A 23,782-nucleotide genomic window follows, 5' to 3' on the forward strand; every position below is an offset into this window, starting at 1 on the left:
AAACACTTCTACTGCATAGAGGGGATCATAAAGGCTGAATACCAGGCTGTAGCTGCAAACAGTAGGCATATCTTAATTGTCATGTAATATGTCTGATCACTTTTCTCCTTTGGAAAACTACTTGTTATTGTGGGCAGGAGAGTGAACTGTTTATGCCTGGTCACCCTTCCATTTCCAGGGAGCATGGATGTTCTGTTGGTACTGGGAGCTGACCCAGAATCATGGGATGGTACACACGTTTCTCCTTTAAGTGTAACATGAAATCAGGAAGTTGTTCTTGTAACACGGAGTTGCGGGTCTGACAAGCCTGTTGTTTGTGTTAATACATCCTATCATTTAGCCCTCTTAGTCCCTCTCTTCTCTGCAGGTTGTGACAGTTCTGTGGGACGAAAATGCTGATTTTTCACATGGAGCAGCGTGTAGGTGCTTAGAGAGATCTAGAGGCGGAGCAAGGCTGGGCTTGTCTCTTGGTGATGGTGCCTGCCAAGAGCAGGGGCTGTGCTGCGGCTGCCCTGCCCCCCAGCCCTCACAGCGAACCTGAACCTGCTCTTCCTGAGCCGTGCAGCTGCCTGAAGGATGCCAGGACCGGGCTAATTACTTACTAGAGAAGCCTCTGGTCCAGCAGCAAAAGGAGGTAGTTAATTTAGCCTGCCTGTTAACAACAGTTATATTTGTCTCCAATTCCATTAGAGATGCTTAGGAAAAGGTTGTTACACCCTGAACCCTGATGTCCATTTTCTTAATGCAAGGGCCTGTACTTGGGGTCTTGAAAGCCCCCTAATGTCAGTCTTTGAAGTGAAGTAACTATACGTGATAAGTGAATAAAATGTGTCAGAGTGTACTAGTTAGAATTTTCATAGATTACAAAGATTTTCTGTATATTTATTTGAATTGGTAATTGGTTATGAGCAGTTTTGTGTAGCTGTTTTTAATTGTACCACAATTAAGATATCACTTATATTATCGAAGAATGGGATCATTCCTTCTAGGTGAGGGAGTATCCCTTTTATATATTTTCTTTCTCTTTTTCTTTGTTTATGGTGGAGAATAATTAAACTTTTTTTTTTTTTTTTTCTCTGAGGTAGGTCTTGCTCTGTCACCCAGATTGGGGTGCAGTGGCATGATCATAACTTACTGCAGCCTCCACCTTCCAGGTTCAACTGATCCTCCCACTGTAGCCTCAGAGTAGCTGGGACTACAGCTGCACACCACTACACCCAGCTATTTTTTTTTTTTTTTTTTAACTTTTGTAGAGACAGTTATTGGCTATATCCCTCAGCCTGGTCTTGATCTCCTGGGTTCAAGTTATTCTTCTGCCTCAGCCTCTGAAAGTGCTGGGATTACAGGTGTCAGCCACCAGCACTTGACCATCTTTCTCTAATTTTTAATTTTGTCACCTTGAGAAGCCTATGATACAACATGAAATTTGATGTCTCATCCTGTATGGTCCTGTGCACCCTGTTCCTACAAAAGTACAGAGGGAATCTTTTGGGAGGGTGAGATAAACTTAGATTCTTAAAATAATGCGTGTGGGTTTTTTAGTGTTCATTTTAGATTCTCTTCAAGACAGAAGCCCCCCTACCCTAATCTCAGTTCCTGTTTGCTGCTCCCTCCTGGCTCCCTGCAGTAGCCCCTTCTCCACCTGATCTTCCTGCTGCTGCTCTTTGTCCCCTCAGAGCTGTGTGAACACACAAGCCCGAACCACCATCCTAATGAGCAAATTCCCCGAGTCCTTACTCTACCCTGCACAGTCGGGCTCAGTTCTCTGTCCCTGATCTCCCCTAGACTATGCCACATCCCTTCCTGCCTGAGAACGTTTGCACCTGCCCCTGCCTGTGCCTGGAATGTTTCTTGCTCTCATTTGTGTCCTCCATGCCCACCCCCAAGCCTCACTGCAGCCTACTTACACTCAGGGTTTCCATTTAAATATTACTGCCCGGCCGGGCGCAGTGGCTCAAGCCTGTAATCCCAGCATTTTGGGAGGCGGAGACGGGTGGATCACGAGGTCAGGAGATCGAGACCATCCTGGCTAACACGGTGAAACCCCGTCTCTACTAAAAAAAAATACAAAAAACTAGCCGGGCGATGTGGCGGACGCCTGTAGTCCCAGCTACTCGGGAGGCTGAGGCAGGAGAATGGCATGAACCCGGGAGGCAGAGCTTGCAGTGAGCTGAGATCCGGCCACTGCACTCCAGCCTGGGTGACAGAGCGAGACTCCGTCTCAAAAAAAAAATAAATAAATAAATATTACTGCCCAAGTGGCCGGGCGCGGTGGCCCATGCCTGTAATCCCAGCACTTTGGGAGGCCGAGGTGGGTGGATCACAAGGTCAGGAGATGGAGACCATCCTGGCTAACATGGTGAAACCCTGTCTCTACTAAAAATACAAAAAAAATTTTAGCTGGGTGTGGTGGCAGGCGCCTGTAGTCCTAGCTACTGGGGAAGCTGAGGCAGGAGAATGGCGTGAACCTAGGGGGCGGAGCTTGCAGTGAGCTGAGATCCGGCCACTGCACTCCAGCCTGGGCGACAGAGCGAGACTCCGTCTCAAAAAAATAAATAAATAAATAAATATTACCGCCCAAGTGAGCTTTCCTTGACTCCCATCTGTGCATTGATTAGATTCGGTCTCTAAGATGTGCTGTCATACAGAGCACCCTGGACTCATAGAACTTAAACCTGAAGTTGTAGTGAACTTGCTTCCCCTACTGTCAGCTCTTTGAAAGTAAGGCTCATTTTTAAAATTGTATCCCAGGACCTAGCATAGTTCCTAACTCAAAATAGGCACTCACTCACACTTGTTTACTCAGTCTTTTTTTTTTTTTTCCTCCCTCCCCCCAGTGATGAGATCTTGCTATATTGCCCAGGCCAGAGTGCCGTGGCTTTTCACAGGTGCAGTCATAGTGTACTACAGCCTCAAACTGCTGGGCTTAAGGGATCCTCCCAGGTAGCTGGGACTACAGGCACATGCCACTGTGCCCGTCTTGACTATGTATTTTTTTTTTGGTTGTTTTATTAGGATAGAGTCCTAAGAATGGCATTACTAATAGGTATGAACATTAGATCTTTGGCCGGGCGCGGTGGCTCAAGCCTGTAATCCCAGCACTTTGGGAGGCCGAGACGGGCGGATCACGAGGTCAGGAGATCGAGACCATCCTGGCTAACACGGTGAAACCCCGTCTCTATTAAGAAATACAAAAAAAAAAACTAGCCGGGCGAGGTGGCGGGCGCCTGTAGTCCCAGCTACTCGGGAGGCTGAGGCCGGAGAATGGCGTAAACCCGGGAGGCGGAGCTTGCAGTGAGCTGAGATCCGGCCACTGCACTCCAGCCTGGGTGACAGAGCGAGACTCCGTCTCAAAAAAAAAAAAAAAAAAAAAAAAAGAACATTAGATCTTTAATACATACAGTCGAATTGCTTTTCATAAAGCCATATACCTTTTTATACTCCCACCAATAATATCCCTATCACTGAGTATTAAATTATTTTAGTCTTTGCCAATATGATCATCCAAAGTGAGGCAGTGTGTGGCTATCAAATGTCTGAGTCAGCTGGGCACGGTGGCTCACACCTGTAATCCCAGCACTTTGGGAGGCCGAGGTGGGTGGGTCACCTGAGGTCAGCAGTTCGAGACCAGCCTGGCAAAAATGGTGAAACCTCGTCTCAACTTAAAATACAAAAATTAGCCAGGCGTGGTGGCAGGCGCCTGCAATCCTAGCTACTCAGGAGGCTGAGGCAGGAGAATCTCTTGAACCTGGGAGGCGGAGGTTGTGGTGGGCCAAGATCACACCATTGCAGTCCAGCCTGGGCAACAGAGTAAGACTCCATCTCAAAAAAAAAAAAAAAAAAAAAAAAGTCTAAGTTATGCAAACAGAAGGCTTGAACAAGCCCGTTGATCTGGTTATCCCAGCAAGCCTACATGTGTCCTTGAAGGTTTCTGGGCTCTCAGGTTTTGCAGCCTTAGCAGGCTGAAGGCAACAGGGAGGACCGCTTGTGTTATCTGTTAGGCAGTAGTTTTAGTAACATGGTCAGCATGGTTACCTGTAAGAGATGACCCTCCTTGATTGAGCCATATCCAGCTGTCCAAATGTATGAAATTACCATTTATCGCCGGGCGCGGTGGCTCAAGCCTGTAATCCCAACACTTTGGGAGGCCGAGACGGGCGGATCACAAGGTCAGGAGATCGAGACCATCCTGGCTAACATGGTGAAACCCCGTCTCTACTAAAAAATACAAAAAAAAACTAGCCGGGCGAGGTGGCACGGGCGCCTGTAGTCCCAGCTACTCGGGAGGCTGAGGCAGGAGAATGGTGTGAACCCCGGAGGCGGAGCTTGCAGTGAGCTGAGATCTGGCCACTGCACTCCAGCCTGGGCGACAGAGCAAGACTCCGTCTCAAAAAAAAAGAAATTACCATTTGTCATTTAAACATATGACAGCTCCATCAACAGAGGGCAATGTATAGTCTGGCAGAGGACAGAGTGGGATTAAACAAGAATGGCTGCTTCTTTTATTTAAACTCAAATGGAAGTACAAGAAGGAAAATTACTTTGTTTACCATACCCTCTCACCTGTTATAAGCTGTTCTACCTTTAGGTTCTTGCCCTATTCCTAGACTATTTGAAGTTGTCCTTTATTGTAGAACCTCCATACATGAGTTGAATTTTCCATGTCAGCCATGGAGCTAATTTAGAAACATGTTGCTGGGTTAGGCACAGTGGCTCATGCCTGAAACCCCAGCATTTTGGGAGGCTGAGGTGGGCGGATTGCTTGAACTCAGGAGTTCAAAACCAGCCTGGACAACATGGCAAAACCCCGTCTCTACAAAAAATAGCCAGGCATGGCAGCATGTGCCTGTAGTCCCAGCTACTCAGGAGGCTGAGGTGGGAAGTTCACTTGGCCTGGGAGGCAGGGGCTGCAGTGAGCAGAGATGGTGCCGCTGCACTGTCCAGCCTGGGTGACAGAGTGAGACCCTGTCTCCAAAACTAAAAAGTAAATAGAAACATGTAGCTGTCAATTCTGTGTCCAACTCACAATCAGCAATTAACCTTATCTCACTTTTTTACTTATTTCTTCTTTATTTACACACATAGCTCCCATAGCTCATAAACATTTCTGAGGGCAGAGACCATGCCTTTTATTCTTATTCCCTTTTCAGCTTCCTAACACAATGCTTTCAGTGTAGTAGACACTTGAACATTAACTTAAGTGCAATTCAAAGGGGACAGCTACTGCAAGTCATTATGACAGTCTAGTAAAATGGTCAGGTTACAGATCTCAGATTTTATACCTTCACCCCCTTTCTCAGCTTTTAATAGTAAACAGAATAGGGCTGGGCATTGTGGCTCATACCTATAGTTCCAGCACTTTGGGAGGCTGAGATGGGAGGATACCTTGAGACCAGGAGTTCCAGACCAGACTTGGCAATATGGTGAGACCCTGCCTCCACAAAAAATTGTAAAAGTAGCGAACTATAGTGACTCGCACCTGTAGTCCCAGCTGTTTATGGGAAGATCTGAGGCGGGAGGATCACTTGAGTCCGGGAGGTTGAGGCTGCATTCAGCTGTGATTGTGCCTCTGCACTCCAGCCTGGGCCACAGAGCAAGACCCTGTCTCAAATTTTGAAAAAGTAGTTAACAGAATTGTTTGACTCTTTTATGGTTTTCTTCTCCCAAGTAGTTGGTAGAATTTGGACACTTTCTGCTCCATAACGAATGTCACTTTATATAAAGGAGCATCTCCTTAATGCATTCCAAAGGACGTATACAACTGATTTTAAGCTAATTTCAGTCTGAGACCTGGTAGAGAACACCTGACACACTTAAATTGAGGGGATTTTAATAATGAGACTATTTGCAAGGTGTTGACCCCAGCTGAGGACCTCCACACTCAGCCCACCCAGGCTAAGTCTTGCTTGTGCACCAGCTCAGCTCATGGCTGGGCAAGGTATGCCCCAGCTCACCTGTGTTATAGCTTGTACCCATGTTCAGCAGTTCCCAAGGTCTTGTCCTGTGTCCGAGAAGAATGAGGATACACTGACAATTTAAGGGTGAGGAGGGTGGAGAAGAATTTTATTGAGCGGTGAACAGCTTTCAGGAGGGGAGGTGGTGGTTCCCAACCCCTGAAGTCTGGTGGTTTCTCTCCCAGTGTAGCTGGGTCAGGGCTTTTATGGACTCACAATAGGGGCATCCATGCTGAATGGTTTGTGGGCATGCAAAGCAAGGCTAAAGCAAAGGCACCACTCAAAGGTGGGCACGGCAGTGTAGAAAATCAATTAGGAAAGAGTAGGTAGATGTAAAATAGGTGAAGGGTGGGGATCAATCAGGAAAGCCTACCAAATGGGAAGATGGGTTCTTGGTCCGGTCCCTGGATTTGACTTGTAGTGTGGCTTTCAGGCTTTCAATTGTCTTTGGTTTAGAGGTGGGGTTTCACTGGGGACCTGCCCCTGTGAGGCGTTTGTCTGCCTCCTGCCGCTATCAGTGTGGGCAAAGTTTCTCTAGAAACCACAGGGATGATGCAGCGTCCACAGCTGGTAATCAGGTTACCACCATGAGGCCTAAGACGGGGAGAAGGAAGGGGCAGGAGTTGCCCAAACCTGGAGAAGGAAAGGACTTACTTTCAATTGAGAGTCCAAGACTGTCCACAGACACTCCCAGGGTGGGAGCTGGTAGAATGAATGCCCTGAGCTGTCCCTCCCTTCCTCTCACCTTCTGCAGGCCTCCCCATTGATTCACAGCACTGGGAGCCAGAGAGTGAGGGAGCCTGTTGATGTAGTCCTTACAGATCCAAAAAGTCAGAGCAGGCTGGGCACAGTGGCTCACGCCTGTAATCCCAGCACTTTGGGAGGCCAAGGTGGGTGGGTCACTTGAGGTCAGGAGTTTGACACTAGCCTGGCCAACATGGTGAAACCCCGTCTCTACTAAAAAATGCAAAAATTAGCCAGGTATGGTCATCCCAGCTACTTGGGAGGCTAAGGCAGGGGAATCACTTGAACCTGGGAGGTGGAGGTTGCAGTGAGCCAAGATTGCACCACTGCACTCCTGCCTGGGCGAAGAGTGCGACTCTGTCTCAAAAAAAAAGGAAGAAAAGCAAGTTGTCAGCTGGATCTGGAGAGACAGATGGAGGATACCAGCACAAGATTGATACCTGTCTTTGTTTTTTGGAGACGAGTCTCACTCTACCACCCAGGCTGGAATGCAGTGACGCAGTCTTGGCTCACTGCAACTTCTGCCTCCCAGATTCAAGCGATTCTCCTGCCTCAGCCTCCCGAGTATCTGGGACCACAGGCGCCCGCCACCATGCCCGGATGATTTTTTGTATTTTGTAGTAGAGACAGGGTTTCACCATGTTGGTCAGGCGGGTCTTGAACTCCTGACCTCAACTGATCTGCCCGCCTTGGCCTCCCAAAGTGCTGGGATTACAGGCATCAGCCACTGTGCCCAGCCAATATAGCAGTTTTTCTAAAACACTTTTCAGAAAGAAAAAAAAAATCAGTAACCGAGAGGAAGACCACTGAGCAGCATCTCATCACCAAGTCCTTTTGATTCTACCTCCAGAAATACCTCGACTCTCTCCTCTTTACCTCACTGCCCCACCCACCTGTACCTCCTTGCAGTTCATCTCACAGTCAGCAGAAGAGCTTTTGAAAAATGCAAACCTGGCCGGGCGCGGTGGCTCAAGCCTGTAATCCCAGCACTTTGGGAGGCCGAGACGGGCGGATCACGAGGTTAGGAGATCGAGACCATCCTGGCTAATACGGTGAAACCCCGTCTCTACTAAAAAAAAAAATACAAAAAACTAGCCGGGCGAGGTGGCGGGCGCCTGTAGTCCCAGCTACTCGGGAGGCTGAGGCAGGAGAATGGCGCAAAACCCGGGAGGCGGAGCTTGCAGTGAACTTGAGATCCAGCCTGGGTGACAAAGCGAGACTCTGTCTCAACAAAAAAAAAAAAAAGAAAAATGCAAACCTGAATGTCACTCTCAGTGACTTCTGATGATTGTAACATATAAGCTTGAGCTTCTTAATTTGCATACTGTGGTCTTCTGCCAGACCACCCACAGGAGAGCCTTTGATCTCCCTTCAAATGTCACTGGCTTGGGGAGGCTTTCTCTGACAGCCCCCACCCCCAAACTAGTTTAGGTCCCTGTGTTTTCTGCTCCCTGACCCTGTCCACTGGCTGGAATCCACATTTGCCGTTTGTATTGTCATTACCTGTTGAACTCTCTGCATTCGCCTCCACCCTGAGGGTGGGGGTGGGGTGGGGACTCACCACTCTACCCCAGTTCCTCTTCGTCTGTCATGTGATTATAGCAAGCCTTTCCCGATTTGGAACTAGATTAACTGCTTCAGAAGTAGAAAATGCATTTGGAACTAACTTTTTGAGTTGGAAATTAACGGCGTCCTGGTGGAAGGACCCCAGCCTTGAGTTTTTCAGTCTATCCTTATGCACATGTTGGTGAATAGCTCTGTGACCAACGTTGCTTTTTCTTCTTTCAGTAACATCCTCTGAGGTGGCTCTTGAGTCACAGAACGACTGTAAATCGATCAGTCCTTTCATTGACCTCTTGAATCGTAAAGTCTTACGTGGAATTAAACAAACTCTGTTGTCATTAATTTTCAGGGTGGAGGTCTGAGCTCCTGTTTTCTGCTTTATGCTGAGGCAGTGGGATGTGAGTAGAGACCTTAGAGGGTGGTACTGATACACAGGAGTGGTTTGTCTGTTAGCATCACAAAACATGAGTAATGGCTGCTGCCCCAGGCTGGGGGCTTTGTGTTTTATTTTTTTGAAGAGAGGAGTGTAGGATTTCATGTAAGATTAAAAACCTTCTTCTGTTTTAATGAAAGGATGAAAAGGACACTTGCTAAATATTTGTCATTGAAGTAAAGAATTAGCTACAGTTGAGGCCGGGCGCGCACGCGGTGGCTCAACACCTGTAAATCCCAGCACTTTGGGAGGCCGAGGCAGGCAGGTCACTTGAACTCAGGAGTTCGACATCAGCCTGGCCAACTTGGTGAAATCCTGTCTGTACTGAAAATATAGAAATTAGCCAGCTTGGTGGCAGGCATCTGTAATCCCAGCTACTCAGGAGGTTGAGGCAGGAAAATCGCTTGAACCCGGGAGGTGGAGGTTGCAATGAGCCGAGATCGCGCCATTGCACTCCAGCCTAGGCAACGAAAGCAAGACTGTCCGGGAAAAAAAAAAAAAATCAGCTACAGTTGAGATTATTTGGGTTATTTCCAGTTAGAAGTTCTGATACCATTAGTAAAGATTTTACTTTTAAGCTAAAAGAAGCTTAACCAGTCTTTTAGTTTTGTTTTTTTTTTTTTTTTTTTTTTTTGAGACGGAGTCTCGCTCTGCCGCCCAGGCTGGAGTGCAGTGGCCGGATCTCAGCTCACTGCAAGCTCCGCCTCCTGGGTTTACGCCATTCTCCTGCCTCAGCCTCCCGAGTAGCTGGGACTACAGGCGCCCGCCACCTCGCCCGGCTAGTTTTTTGTATTTTTTAGTAGAGACGGGGTTTCACCGTGTTAGCCAGGATGGTCTCGATCTCCTGACCTCGTGATCCGCCCGTCTCGGCCTCCCAAAGTGCTGGGATTACAGGCTTGAGCCACCGCGCCCGGCCCAGTCTTTTAGTTAATAGCAGCCAAATCTGGCCAAGAGAACAATCTATCCCTCTGTTTGCAAGTTGCAGAGTCTGCCGTGTTCCTTCTACTCATAATCCAAACAGACTAAGCAGAGCTAAAGATGCAGACAGGGAATAACCAAGTTCACAGTTCATCTGGCATGTTTTCCTGATACCACCTAAACTGGAGTTAAGTCATCGTGTTTGGTGTTTGGAAGTCAGCTATTTTCTGTTGAATTGATGCCTGCCATAGTACCCATAACTCCCCGTTCCTGACATCCATCACACTGTGATGTGCCTGGCAACTTTCTAGTTCCTGAGCTCCTTGGGAGGGGTGTCCATTTTATCCTCAGTTCACCGAGCTCAGAGCTTGGTCTTTGTCTAGTACAGGTCATCATATGATTGTTGAATTTTTCAAATACACAGATTTTTCTTGAAACCTCTGGATCTCTGTGTGTCTACGTAGGTCTCTTTCTACCCCCTCCCTTCCTCTCCTTTCTTCTCCCTACTCCTGCAGTTGAAATTCTGACATTCCAAAAGCATTTCAGCTCCACCAAATAGGACTTGCACGTGTGACAAAACGCAAAACAGTTATTTTGAATGGAAACTTTTTGTACCCCTTCGGTAGAAGTTTATTTTGGGGTATTGTCTATGCGTTTAGGTTTCGCTGCCTCCAGATTTATCTGGGTGGAGTAATATCACATAAGTGTGAACTACCTTCCTGTTTTGTTAAAAATGAGCAATTTCTCTTGATGATAAGAGGTCAGCTGAAGAGGTTGATGAGTATAACCTAATTATCTTTTGAACTAAAATATTTCTCAGAGAAAGAAATATCTTGTAATTTGGTTAGTCGTCTTAATTGTTCATCTTCTAACGTGTGAACATTATGAAGAAATTTTTTTAATGCATGAATAGTCCTGGTCTGTTAATGTGATCGTTTTTCTCCATCAACCTAGTTGCTGGTCAGTGGGTGAATCAAAAAGTCCAAGGTCTTCCAGACTGTTTCATACAAATTTTGCTGGAAGAGTTGTAGCTATTAAAATTACCACCCTGCAAAAGTCTGTGACAAGTCAGACAGGCAGACCAAATCAGAATTAGACATCACATTGCCAGGAAGCGCCCCATCCTGAGAGGGATTAGTAGGACATGTGTAGAAACACTTACACCTCCTCTCTCCCTAGTCCAGCCCCCTTTATCCCTGTCATACTGAAAGTTCCCTTCTCTCTCCACCCACCCCCACTCCTTCCCAAGCTTATACCTTTTTTTTTTTTTTTTTTTGAGACAAGGTTTCTCTCTGTCACCCCAGCTAGAGTACAGTGGTGCAATCACAGCTCACTGCAGGCCTGGACCTCCCAGGCTCAAGCAATCCTCCCACCTCCACCTCCTGAGTAGTTGGGACTACAGGTGTACACCACCATGCCAGCCTAATTGTTTAATATTTTGTAGAAACAGGGTCTCCCTGTACCCTCTAAGCTGGACTCAAACTCCGAGGCTCAAGACGTCCTCCCACCTTGGCTTCCTGGAGTGCTGAAATTACAGGTGTGAGCCACCACACCCCGGCCTACATCTTTTTATCTTAGACAAAGAAGTAGGTGGCCTTGTGGAAAGGTACTCCACATAGCCTTTAGGCAGGGTGCTTAAGTTACAGGAAGACTGATTGTCTAATTCTGTTACCTCCTTTACCTCTCCTTGCTTGGATCAACAAACTCATGACAATCAGTCTTTCTAGGATCTATTTAAGAGGTTCTTGTTTATCACCAAGAATGTACAAATTGACTGGGCATGGTGGCTCATTCCTGTATTCCCAGCACTTTGGGAGGCTGAGGTGGGAGGATCGCTTGAGCCTAGGAATTGGAAAACAGCCTGGCATCATATCAAGACCCTCGTCTCAAGTTTTTATTAAAAAGGTAGAGAGAGAATGTATAAATTATTGTAGACCCAGCTTGCTCTAGGGCCCTGAACGTATTACTTAGAACATTTAGAACAAAGCCCCCACATGTAAGTCAGTTCCCCAAAATATGCTAGATACCATACTAAGAGCTGTGAGGAAGACAAATGAGAACTGGATATGGAGCCAGCTTCACTGCTTGCGGGTTAGTTTGGGAGGGGGCCAAGTCATAGCAGCACATGGTACAAAATAGTGATAGACGAGATACCATTAGGGGATTATATTGTTGACAGTAATCCTCCATTAAATACTATAAGATTGAAGCAGAGAGAAACGTGACCAGGGTGGTTGTAAGCTCTGAACTGAATTTTGAAAGATTTCAATAGACAAGGAAAAGTACAGACAAGCGGTGGGGAGGAGTACAGTGTGTTTAGAGGTCGGTGAGTTGACTAGCTGACTGCACGACAGGGCTCATTTGGAGAAGCAATGGATGATCAGAGCAGATAGTTGGTGATGGCCAAATTATGAAAACCGGAATGCCAGGCTATATTTGCACTTGTAGAAGGATACTTAAGGCTTTTTAACAGAAAAATGGCAGTGGTTAACTTTGGGGGCACTTAAGCCTTGTTGCCTGGACATTTGGTGGGTTCCCATCTCCTGACTCGCCGATGTTCCCCTTTCACACTGATCCTCACTTTGAGCAGCTACTTTTCAGAAAGGTGGCAGTTGGAAAGAAAGCAGTATTCATGGGGCATGACTCCTTCCTTCGTAGGCAGAGGGAAGTATAAAGTAATGAATGATTTTTACCATGGAAAGTTGGAGTTTGGGGACTTTGTCCTCTTGCCTGTCTTTCCTTCCTCCTCCCCTCTTTTTTCTTCCTTTCCTTTAAAAACGTTTAAAAGGTGCTAAGTCAGAACCTCTCATCATTCCATCACCAGGGGTCAGGAGGTGTACTTGACTAACAAATACCCTTTGTTTTTCGTTTGTGATTTTTTTTTTTTTTTAATGGAGTCACTCTGTCACCCAGGCTGGAGTGCAATGGCATGATCTCAGTTCACTGCAACCTGTGCCTCCTGGCTTCAAGCGATTCTCCTGCCTCAGCCTCCTGAGTAGCTGGGATTACAGGCGCCCACCACCACACCCAGCAGATTTTTTATATTTTTACTAGAGACGGGGTTTCACCATGTTGGCCAGGCTGATCTCAAACTCCTGACCTCAGGTGATCCACTCGCCTCAGCCTCCCAAAGTGCTGGGATTACAGGCGTGAGGCACCGCGCCTGGCCAGGAGAGTTTTAAAACTTCATAAATGCATTTCATTTCTTCTCAACTTTCTGGTTGTTAAAAGTCAAGTACCTATCACCTGGCCTGGTTGGCGAAGATGCTTTTCAGATTTTTGTTGAGCCGTGGCCTTGCTGTAGTTGCAGTCATTCCAAATGGAGACTGATCTGCTCGGCAAATGTGAGAACTGTTCTCTCTGTGTTCCTGGGTGAGCAATTCAAGCTCTCTGTGGGACTGGGAACCTTAATTATTGAACTACCTTTGCTGGTTATCTCATCACTAAAATTCTTAATAGTTTATCTGCACTGTGGGTGTTTTTCATGATTTGGCACACAGCATAGCAGGCAGCATTGCCAAGATGTTTTTCATGTTGCAGAAAAACTGTAACAGATGGAGGTGGTGATTGTAAAGCACTTATTTAAAGTGTTAGTAATGAATCACTATAGCTTGAAACTGAGTCAGTTAGCCATACTAAGGGAAGTTGAAGAGCATTCTAATAGCTTCTAATAAAATATGTAATCAGGCACCTGAAGAGAACTGACTTTGAGTGGCTTCCCAGTACTGTTACCCCCGCCAGGGCCCTTAGAATTTGTTCCTAGGGGTTAAAGTCTTTTAAAAGCATGCGTGCATGTGTGTTTTCTCTTTTCTAGGAACTTGAAATTATGTAGTAGATACCACTAGAATTCTTGAAATTTGTCTTCAAGTCATAGCAGAATTTCAGTATTGCTCCTTTGGGATTGACTGAGTGATACTCAGGAGTTAGACTAGTTTTACCTGGGTTCTTTGAATAACTGGGGACACCGCACTGGCTTATGTTGAATTTCTGCACTGCAGGGACCAGCTATAAATAGTGTTTTTGGTTTTTTACATGTTAAGAGCTTGAAAATGTAATTCTTCCCATCATTCATGCACAAATGCTCTCACACAAATTGCTTCACAGATTGATAAAACTTTGAATAATTTTTCCCTGAAGAAATGTTGAACTTTCTGCAAGCTGTTGCAACTGGAGTGCTTGTTGAAAGGCTTGATGGGACCATAAATGTACAGCTTATTTCTTTAAAAAAAGAAATGATTTCGGCCGGGCGCGGTGGCTCAAGCCTGTAATCCCAGCACTTTGGGAGGCCGAGATGGGCGGATCACGAGGTCAGGAGATCGAGACCATCCTGGCTAACACGGTGAAACCCCGTCTCTACTAAAAAATACAAAAAACTAGCCGGGCGAGGTGGCTGGCGCCTGTAGTCCCAGCTACTCGGGAGGCTGAGGCAGGAGAATAGCGTAAACCCAGGAGGCGGAGCTTGCAGTGAGCTGAGATCCGGCCACTGCACTCCAGTCTGGGCGACAGAGCGAGACTCCGTCTCAAAAAAAAAAAAAAAAAAAAAAAAGATTTCTATTTTTTATTCATTTTCAGATGACTGAATATGTTCAGGCTAGAAAATACCCCCTTATTTCAAAATGCAGCAATCTATAAACAAAATACTTGCCATTTTTCTAAATGACACCTTTTTCTATAATTTGTATAGAAAATTAATTGCAAGGACCGGGTGCTGTGGCTGACGCCTGTAATTCCAACACTTTGGGAGGCCGAGGTGGGTGGATCCCTTGAGGTCAGGAGTTTGAGACCACCCTGGCCAATATGGCAAAACTCCATTTCTACTAAAAATACAAAAACATTAGCCACGTGTGGTAGCTGGCGCCTGTAATCCTAGCTACTTGGGAGGCTGAGGCACGAGAATTACTTGAACCCAGGAAGCAGAGATGGCAGTGAGCTGAGATGGCGCCATTGCACTCCAGCCTGGGTAACAAGAGCAAAACTCCGTCTCAAAAAAAAAAAAAAAAAAAAAAAAAAAGGAAAAGAAAAATTTATATATCATTATAGTTAAGTGAATTTTCACAAACAAAACACACCCAGGTCAGGAAATGTGAGATAAACAGCACCTCCGGAGTTCCTTCATGTCCCCTTCCATTGACTTGTACATATATATATATTTTTTTTGAAGTGAACATAAACTCGATTTTATTGTCTTCATAATAAAACAAAAGATTACACTTAGAACTGGATCACTTGGCCCTTTCTCTTCTTATCTTCTCCCAGTTCAAAATGCTTGCATCTTTTAATAGCCAGCATTCTCTTAGATCTGCAGTTGGGCTCAACGCACTCAAGCCTTAGCACAGTCTTTGTGGTTTCAGCCTTTTTCCGGAAAATCAGCTTAGTCTGCCCACCGTAGCCACTCTGCTTCCTGTCATAACGCCGCTTTCCCTGGGCATACAGAGAATCCTTGCCCCTCTTGTACTGTGTCACTTCGTGGGGTTGGTGCTTGCCACACTTCTTACGGAGAGTCCAGCGAGTTGTAGGAACGTTGACCGTTTGCGTGAGTGTTATCAGCACAGAAAGGACTTGTATATTTTTAATTCCTCTGTAGAAAGCTCACCTCATTCCTCATCTCTTAAATTTCTTCCTGATTTGGGCTCTTAACATTATTTTCAGTCTCTTTGCAAAAAAAAGAACTCTCTTCACTGAAACTTGTCTCTTCCTACTTTCATAATCTCATCTCTTGATCAATCTGCTTCCGTTAAACCAAAGTGTCTTGTGTGGCTACAAAGTCATAACTCGAGGGAATATGGGGGTTGGAATAGAAAATGCAGCTGTGGGGTAGTAGCTAAAAACATTCCTTAGAGATTTTAAAGCTGAAGGAAACTTTTTTTGTGAACTCACCCATGGATTTGTGCAGAGGGAGTGAATAAGCAAGTGAAGACACGGTGATGGGAGCAGCTTGCTCATGCTCAGGAGTCTGAGTAGGCCTTTAAAAATTATTTGTGGCCAAGCACGGTGGCTCCTTTCTATAATCCCAGCACTTTGGGAGGCCAAGGTGGGCAGATCACCTGAGGCCAGGAGTTTGAGACCAGCCTGGCCAACATGGTGAAACCTTGTCTCTACTAGAAATACAAAAATTAGCTGGGTATGGTGGCGCACACCTGTAATCCCAGCTGCTTGGGAGGCTGAGGCCCTTGAATCGCTTGAACCCGGGAGGTGGAGGTTGCAGTGAGCTGAGATCATGCCACTCCACTCCAGCCTGGGTGACAGAGCAACAGAGCAAGACTCTCTCAAAAAAAAAAAAAAAATTACATTTTTAAAAACATTAATTCCATGTTTTCCTGCTTTCTGGGGGAGAAAAACATACTAAACACCAAGTAATAATTTTTATTCTGTAGACAGCCATAGTTCTAAGTTGATGTCAAATCTGGGAGTTGCCCTGGAGTTGTGTTTATTGGGGGAGGGGACACTTTTTAGGGAGATTTGCCTCTGTCTTGGTGAAGGTGACAAGAAGACAGTGTAGCTCTATGAACTCCTGGCAGGTAAATAGTTAGCTTTTTCTGCAAAGTTATTGGTCACAAACCGAAAGTGTCCCTTTCTAATGATTACTTTGTTCTGTTTTGATGCACAAATAGGTTACAAGCAGCTCTTTGTCAGTCTGACTCTCGTCTGTCTTCCAAGAACAAGTGTATACAGTAAAAGTAGACATACCTCACCATTTCAGGAGTTAAGACATTTTCAAAAACTCCTCATAGCTGGTATGGTTGCACGCACCTGTAGTCCCAGCTACTCCAGCCTGAGCAACATAGTGAAACTCTGTCTCTGAAATGAAATAATAAATATTGTTTATAAGCCTGTGGGGTTTTTATTATTACTATAGGATGATGCTTTATAAGATCATTATTAGACCACATTTTCCTTCTAGACCTTATTTTTGGTAGATCACAGAATCCTGGCCTTAAATAACTTTTAAAGTAGCTCCTTTTCTCAAAGGCTATTCAGAGTTTTCTGTGCTGCCAGTACAGGGGCAGGTGGTGGTGGCCTGGCAGGATTGAAGCGCACTTTCCCTCCTCAAACTTGTCCTTGGTGTGTACTTTATAATTGTCTATCAATGCAGCACCATTGCTGGCCGCAGCGCAATGCAGTGGTTTTAAAATGAAGATTTTAAAATTATGAGTGTATCTTGCATATATTGTTTTATCTCATTCCAGTGTTTAATGTAATTTAAGAGAAATGAAATGACGACTAAAAGATTTTCATCAATACTCTTAATGTGTGTGTGACTCTTGGAAACTTTGAATACGCTGGGATTTACCAGTAGCTAATTTTTTTGAGAGTTTGCTACACATATTTATTAGCTCTTGCAGGATTTACCACCTTATCCTAAGCATTGAAACCCAGTGTCTGGCACCTGCAGCCAGAGTTTGGCAAGCATAGCAGATAAGCACCAGCATTGCAAAGCTCTGCAGGGCATACCCTCTATTAAGAAAGAAATTAGCCTAGAGTAGTCATTAAGGCAGCCTGGCCAGTTGTTGATTATCTGTCATTCTTATCTACCCTTTCTATTGCATCTCACTTTGAATGGCAGTACACAGACAGCACTCACTTTAGAGCAATCCAGCTTCTAATTGGCTCTGAGTACAGCATTCATTGTTCAACATCTTGAATAAATCGTTTTGTAAAGAATTTTACCAGTTTCCTCTCAGAACTTTGTTATGTAGTGTAGATTACCACTGTACTAGCCAACATTTTCCTGGGCCCACCATTTTGGGGTTGTATTCACATTTCTGTTTTATCTTTTACCAACCTTATGCCTTCCGCCCTTTGCCTTTCGTTGTAAGTCTAGAATTCATAGGGTGGCTTTCACACTGTACCTGATTCTGTTCTGCGCTGTATATACTAGTCCCCCCTTACCTGCGGCCAGTTGCAGTCCAACATATATATAATATATTTCGGCCAAGCGCAGCGGCTCACACCTGTAATTTCAACACTTAGGTAAGCTGAAGCAGGAGGATACTTGAACCCAGGAGTTCAAGACCAGCCTGGGCAACATGGCAAGTGCCTGTAGTCCCAGGTACTCAGGAGGCTGAGATGGGAGGATCGCTTGAACCCAGGAAATTGAGATGCCATGAGCTGTGATGGGGCCACTGTACTCCAGCGTGGGCAGCAGAGCAAGACCCTGACTCAAAAGCAGAAAAAAAGATATTTTGAGAGAGAACACATTCACATAAATTTTTATTACAGTATATTGTTACAACTTTTCTTTTACACTTTTTAAATATAAAGACAGGGTTTCACTATGTTGCCCAGGCTGGTCCCAAACTCCTGGGCTAAAGCAGTCTTCCCACCTTAGCCTTCCAGACTGCCAGGATTAATTATAGGTAGGACTGGCATGGTGGCTTACACCTGTAATTCTAGCACTTTGGGAGGCTGAGGCAGGAGAATCCCTTGAGTATAGGAGTTCAAGAATAGCCTGGGCAAAATAAATAAATAAATCTAAAAATCTAAAAAATAATAATAAACTTATAGGTATGTGTATAGTGTAGGAAAAAGCATAGCATATCTAGAGTCCTGTACTATCCATGGTTTCAGGCACCCACTGGAGGTCTTGAAACGTGTCCATCATGATAAGGAGGACTACTGTATTTTTTTTTTTGTTTTTTTTTTTTTTTGTTTTTTTTTTGAGACGGAGTCTCACGCTGTTGCCCAGGCTGGAGTGCAGTGGCGCGATCTCGGCTCACTGCAAGCTCCGCCTCCTGGGTTTACGCCATTCTCCTGCCTCAGCCTCCTGAGTAGCTGGGACTACAGGCGCCCGCCACCGCGCCCGGCTAATTTTTTGTATTTTTAGTAGAGACGGGGTTTCACCGTGGTCTCGATCTCCTGACCTTGTGATCCGCCCGCCTCGGCCTCCCAAAGTGCTGGGATTACAGGCGGAGGACTACTGTATTACTGTACACATTACAGTGTCATGGCCTGGCCTATCTGTGCAATTCGAGAGGCAGCATTGGAGAGAACGGTCATTGGGAATACGAAAGTCTGGACGTGATGTTAGCTCTCTGGGGTCACTACCTCATAACCTGGGGTGGCCATTGGTCTGTTTTTTTACATCTGTAGAATGCAGTGGTTCAGTTACAGGATTTCCAAGGCGTTTGCCTGAATTGTGCTGGTTGATATACATTCAGCACTATCTGACTTTAATACAGTGTGGCATTTGGGTTATTGAACTGAGTAGGATTTGCCATGCTTTTTCCTTAAAATAGTTGTCCCATACGAGGGCATATGGTTGTCCTCAGAAGCAGCAGTGTTGTGGAGCTGTTTGGTGGTGACCCATACTTGCAGTAACCAAGAGAAGCCATGAGGGGATCAGGACTTTATCACTGTAGATTCTGGAGGTCGGTTGGAAGATCTCTAGAGGAGTCTAATAAAAGGTTCTGTAGATGCTCAGTTCTACTGTGTCACCTGTCTCTCCCAGAGAGCAGACTTTGTCTTCGTCAGGCTCCCTTATTCTCCTTTGTGTTTGCCATTTTCCAGAACCTCCTCTCCAGGTTTCTCTCTTAGAAAAAACAAACAAAACAAAAAAACTGGCCGGGCACAGTGGCTCACACCTGTAATCCCAGCAGTTTGAGAGGCCAAGGTGGTCAGATCACCTGAGGCCAGGAGTTCAAGACCAACCTGGCCAACATGGTGAAACCCCATCTGAAGGGGTGGCCTGCCCCTCCACACCTGTGGGTGTTTCTCGTAAGGTGGAACGAGAGACTTGAGAAAAGAAATAAGACACAGAGACAAAGTATAGAGAAAGAAAAGCGGGGCCCAGGGGACCGGCGCTCAGCTTACAGAGGACCCACGCCGGCCCCGGTCTCTGAGTTCCCTTAGTATTTATTGATAATTATCTTTACCATCTTAAAGACAGGGGAGTGGCAGGACAATAGGATCAAAGAAAAAAGAGGAAATCGGCAGTAAGACATATGAACAAACACCTCTGTGACATGAATGAGTTCAAAGGACAATGCTGTGCCTTGAGATGCATATGCAAACATCTCCATAAACCTTTTAGCAGCATACTTTCAGTCTATCACATGGGGAGAAACCTTAGACAATATCTAGCTTTCCTAGGCAGAGGTCCCTGCGACCTTTGGCCGTGTACGTGTCTCTGGGTAGTTGAAATTAAGAGAATGGTGATAACTTTTAACCAGCAAGCTACCTTCAGGCATTTGTTTAACAAAGACACATCCTGCACAGCCCAAAATCCATTAAACCTTGAGTCACCGCAACACATGTCTCTTGCAAAGGACAAGGTTGGGGGTAGGGTCACAGATTAACAGCATCACAAATACAGAACAAAATGGAGTCTCTTATGTCTACTTCTTTCTATATAGACACAGTAACAGGCTGATCTCTCTTCCTTTTCCCCACACCCGTCTCTTCTAAAAATACAAAAATTAGCTGGGCAATGTGGCATGCACCTGTAATCCCAGCTATTGGGAGGCTGTGGCAGGAGAATCACCTGAACCCAGGAGGTAGAGGTTGCAGTGAGCCGAGATCGCGCCACTGCACTTCAACCTGGGCAACAGAGCGAGACTCCATCTGAAAAAAGAAAGAAAACTAACTCTTGCCATTCTTCTTTCTCCTTCCTTACTGAGGGTTTCATTCCAGATGTTTGGGAGCCTGACTTTTCATTTTCAGAGATAATTTCTGTTTCATTTTGACAGAGTTTAACATAATGCCGGTTGTTTGAAGTTACAAGGAGTCTTATATCCGTATAACTGATAATACTTTGAATGAAACCGTTCACAAACCTAAAAGGCAGCATAATTGTAACTACCTTTTTAAAGGGAAAAGGAAATGATTGGGGTTTTTTGTTGTCTTATTTCTTTTCAGGTTTTGAATGAAGAATGTGATCAGAACTGGTACAAGGCAGAGCTTAATGGAAAAGACGGCTTCATTCCCAAGAACTACATAGAAATGAAACCACATCCGTGAGTTGAGTTCCATTAGTCTTGCAAGGGTTGGACCCACCTCCTTGTTTCAAACACTCTTTTTAAAACTGAGATCACTGGGATGGATGTCATACTTTTTATTCACGTTTCTAGGGAATTAACAAAGGATATTGATCGTACATGTTAACAGTATATAATAATACATAATAGTCAATAATATTATATGTTTTAGATTGATAATTTAAAGCTTTCCGTGATCTTCAAAAATAAAACAATAGTTGTGCGGGTCCGTAATTCTTTTTCTGTTCAACATGTCTCAGGGCCAGATATGTTTCATAATTCTGCATTTTTTTTGAGTTTTGGAAAAGGTACTTAGGTGATTTTGTGTTTATATGTGCTAATCCTGTGGGACAGTATCTTAATATCTTTGTATCCCCAGAGCACAGTGCTTGGCCTCTAATAGTTCTCAATAATTGTTTATCCTAGTGTTCCTACTTCTGAGAGAACAAAATAGGCTGTCCTCCAGGCTGCTGGGAGCAGTCAATATTTTTAATTTTTTTCAGAAGCTACCCCTGCCACGATTTTATTGATAACGCAACATAGTGGAACCCCAGGAGCTCCTGCAGACCACTGTCCTCCCATCCTCACCTACCCCTCATTCACGGGCCCTGCTGCTAGCACAGAAGCAGTTGTTGGCTTGCCTTGCAAGTGTGTCAGGGGAGCCGAGGCTTTCCACGCTTAGACTAGAATGCCATTGGACATTGTCCGCTTGCTTTTACACCAGCTGGTGGCGGAGACTTTCAGGTGGCTTGTTGCATCTTGAGTGAGAGGGGCCTGTTGGATCACAGCACATCCTCCCCAGGTCCCATATAAGTCACATAATTTATGAACTTCTGTTTCCTTCAGTCGTCCTGAAAAGAAACTGTAGGTCAAGGTTTGGCTAAACTTTTTCTGTGAAGAGCCAGATAGCAAGTAATTTGGGCTTTGTGGGCTGCATACAATCCTGTCAAATATTCCTCGTAAAAATTTTCTTTTAACAATCGAGTAGAAATTTTAAAAACAGTCTTAGATTATGGGCAGATTTCGGCCAAAGGCCATTGTTTGCTGGCTCCTTCATTAGATCCAAACACAACATCGACTTCAGTTCCCTTTTATTTTCATGTGTTCAGATTGAAAGGGAATTCAACAGAACATCATACTATACTTCTTATGACATGCCTGTGGCTCGAAATTCTTATTTTTCTTCAGTGTTTCGGGTAACACAGGCATTTAAATCTGACTATTGAGGAAAGATAGGAAAGGCTACCTTCCTTGGAAAGTTGTAGTTACTGCCAGGCTGACTGGGACAGTCACTCCCTTGCCTTGACCTTTTGCCCCCACTATGAAGAACTTTAGAAGAATTGATTGAGAAGCATCCAGCACAGGCTCAGCTGTGTTGTTATTTTCAGACTCTGGCCAAAGGTTGGGCAGTGCTTAGCCACTCTGAGCTCTGAAAAGGCAACTAGCAACTGAAAAACCCTTATTTATTCAGGTCTACCATATTGCTGACAAAGAGCATGCTTGTGCCTGTGTAGGGTGCGGCCTTGCAGACGCGGTTGCTGTTGTATAGGGCTGCTCTGTGACTGGATGCTTGTGTGTATAGGGTCAGGGTCCGCACCAGGCCTTCTCCCCATCCTACCACCTCCTGGTTTTTTTGGGTTTTGTTGGGGGGGGTTGGGGGGCAGGAGTTATGGAGGAAGAGGGAAGCATAAAATGGAACACCATGTCAATTAATACAGCATTCAAGTTAACAAATTAGACACAGACCACAAAATGATTGTTGGCATTAGTGCTGCAGCGTGAGTTGTATATGCTTGAGGGGTGGATCCAAATGTGTGCTTTTCACGTTACATGCATATGGATAGGAGCCTATAGGATGTAGTAAAGAATTATATTGGAAAATTAGCCTTCTCCCCCTACCCCCTTAGCTCTCGCCCTTGCTATTTCTGTTGTGTAAGCCCACTTTTTTCTGGTTGTTTTTTGTTGTTGTTGTTGTTCTTTTTATGAGACGGAGTCTTGCTCTGTCGCGCAGGCTGGAGTGCAGTGGCACCATCTCAGCTCACCACAACCTCCGCCTGCTGGGTTCAAGTGGTTCTCATGCCTCAGCCTCCCGAGTAGCTGGGACTACAGGCGAGTGCCTCCACTCCCAGCAGATTTTTGTATTTTTAGTAGAAATGGGGTTTCACCGTGTTGGCCAAGCTGATCTCAAAGTCTTGGCCTCAAGTGCTGGGATTACAGATGTGAGCCACTGCACCCTGCCAAAGCCCATCTTTTTTTTTTTTTTTGAGACGGAGTCTTGCTCTGTCGCCAGGCTAGAGTGCTGTGACACGATCTTGGCTCACTGCAACCTCCAACTCCCTGGTTCAAGGGATTCTCCTGCCTCTGCCTTCTGAGTAGCTGGAATTACAGGCATGTGCCACCATACTAGTTTTGTATTTTTTAATAGAGATGGGGTTTCTCCATGTTGGTAAGGATGGTCTCGAACTCCTGACCTCAGGTGATCCACCCACCTCAGCCTCCCAAAGTGCTGGAATTGCAGGCATGAGCCACCGCACCCAGCCTCCTATTTATTTATTTATTTATTTATTGAGACAGACTCTCACTCTGTTGCCCAGGCTGGAGTGCAGTGGCGCAGTCTTGGCTCACTACAACCTCCGCCTCCCAGGTTCAAGTGATTCTCCTGCCTCAGCCTCCCGAGTAGCTGGGATTACAGGTGCCCGTCTAATTTTTCTATTTTTGGTAGAAACCGGGTTTCACCATGTTGGCCAGGCTGGTCTCAAACTCCTGACCTCAAGTGATTCGCCCCACCTCAGCCTCCCAAAGTGTTGGGATTACAGGTGTGAGCCACAGGCACCCAACCTGTCCTTTTATATTTAGAGAGCATTCTATTCTAGTGATACGTGATTTCTCTTGTGTGGCCTGATTTCCAGGCACTGCAGGCCCTAGCCTTGAGTTATTTGCAGAAGCAGGAGGATCTATTATCCCATCTCCTCAGCAGCCTGGCAGTAGAGTATGCAAAATGAGAAAGACTCCAGCAGGTAGATGTCAGACTATTCATAGTTACTAAGGGTCCCTAGAGGCTGACACACACACACAAGGACAAAGTTACTAAGGGAGGCTTCTAAATGCATCCTTCCTAGCAGTTCACATCTTTCTGTTTGAATTTGAGTATAGTATATTATTTTAGGGACATCTTCCAATATGGTTGCTTATAAGTA

General features: G+C 45.3%; 2 protein-coding genes across 4 annotated transcripts in view; both read left to right on the forward strand.

Annotated features, from left to right (window-relative positions):
• GGA3 (golgi associated, gamma adaptin ear containing, ARF binding protein 3) overlaps positions 1 to 23,782 on the forward strand; it is a 271,030-nt gene that overhangs the window by 139,784 nt on the left and 107,464 nt on the right. The gene's annotated exons all lie outside the window — the stretch shown is intronic.
• GRB2 (growth factor receptor bound protein 2) overlaps positions 1 to 23,782 on the forward strand; it is an 88,339-nt gene that overhangs the window by 54,479 nt on the left and 10,078 nt on the right. For all 3 annotated transcript variants that reach the window (XM_050764449.1, XM_050764450.1, XM_050764448.1), the window contains one exon: positions 20,467 to 20,564. In XM_050764449.1, coding sequence (XP_050620406.1) covers positions 20,467 to 20,564 — 98 coding nt within the window. The remainder of the gene's footprint in view (positions 1 to 20,466; positions 20,565 to 23,782) is intronic.

Source organism: Macaca thibetana, chromosome 16, assembly GCF_024542745.1.
Source record: "Macaca thibetana thibetana isolate TM-01 chromosome 16, ASM2454274v1, whole genome shotgun sequence".
NCBI lineage: Eukaryota > Metazoa > Chordata > Mammalia > Primates > Cercopithecidae > Macaca > Macaca thibetana.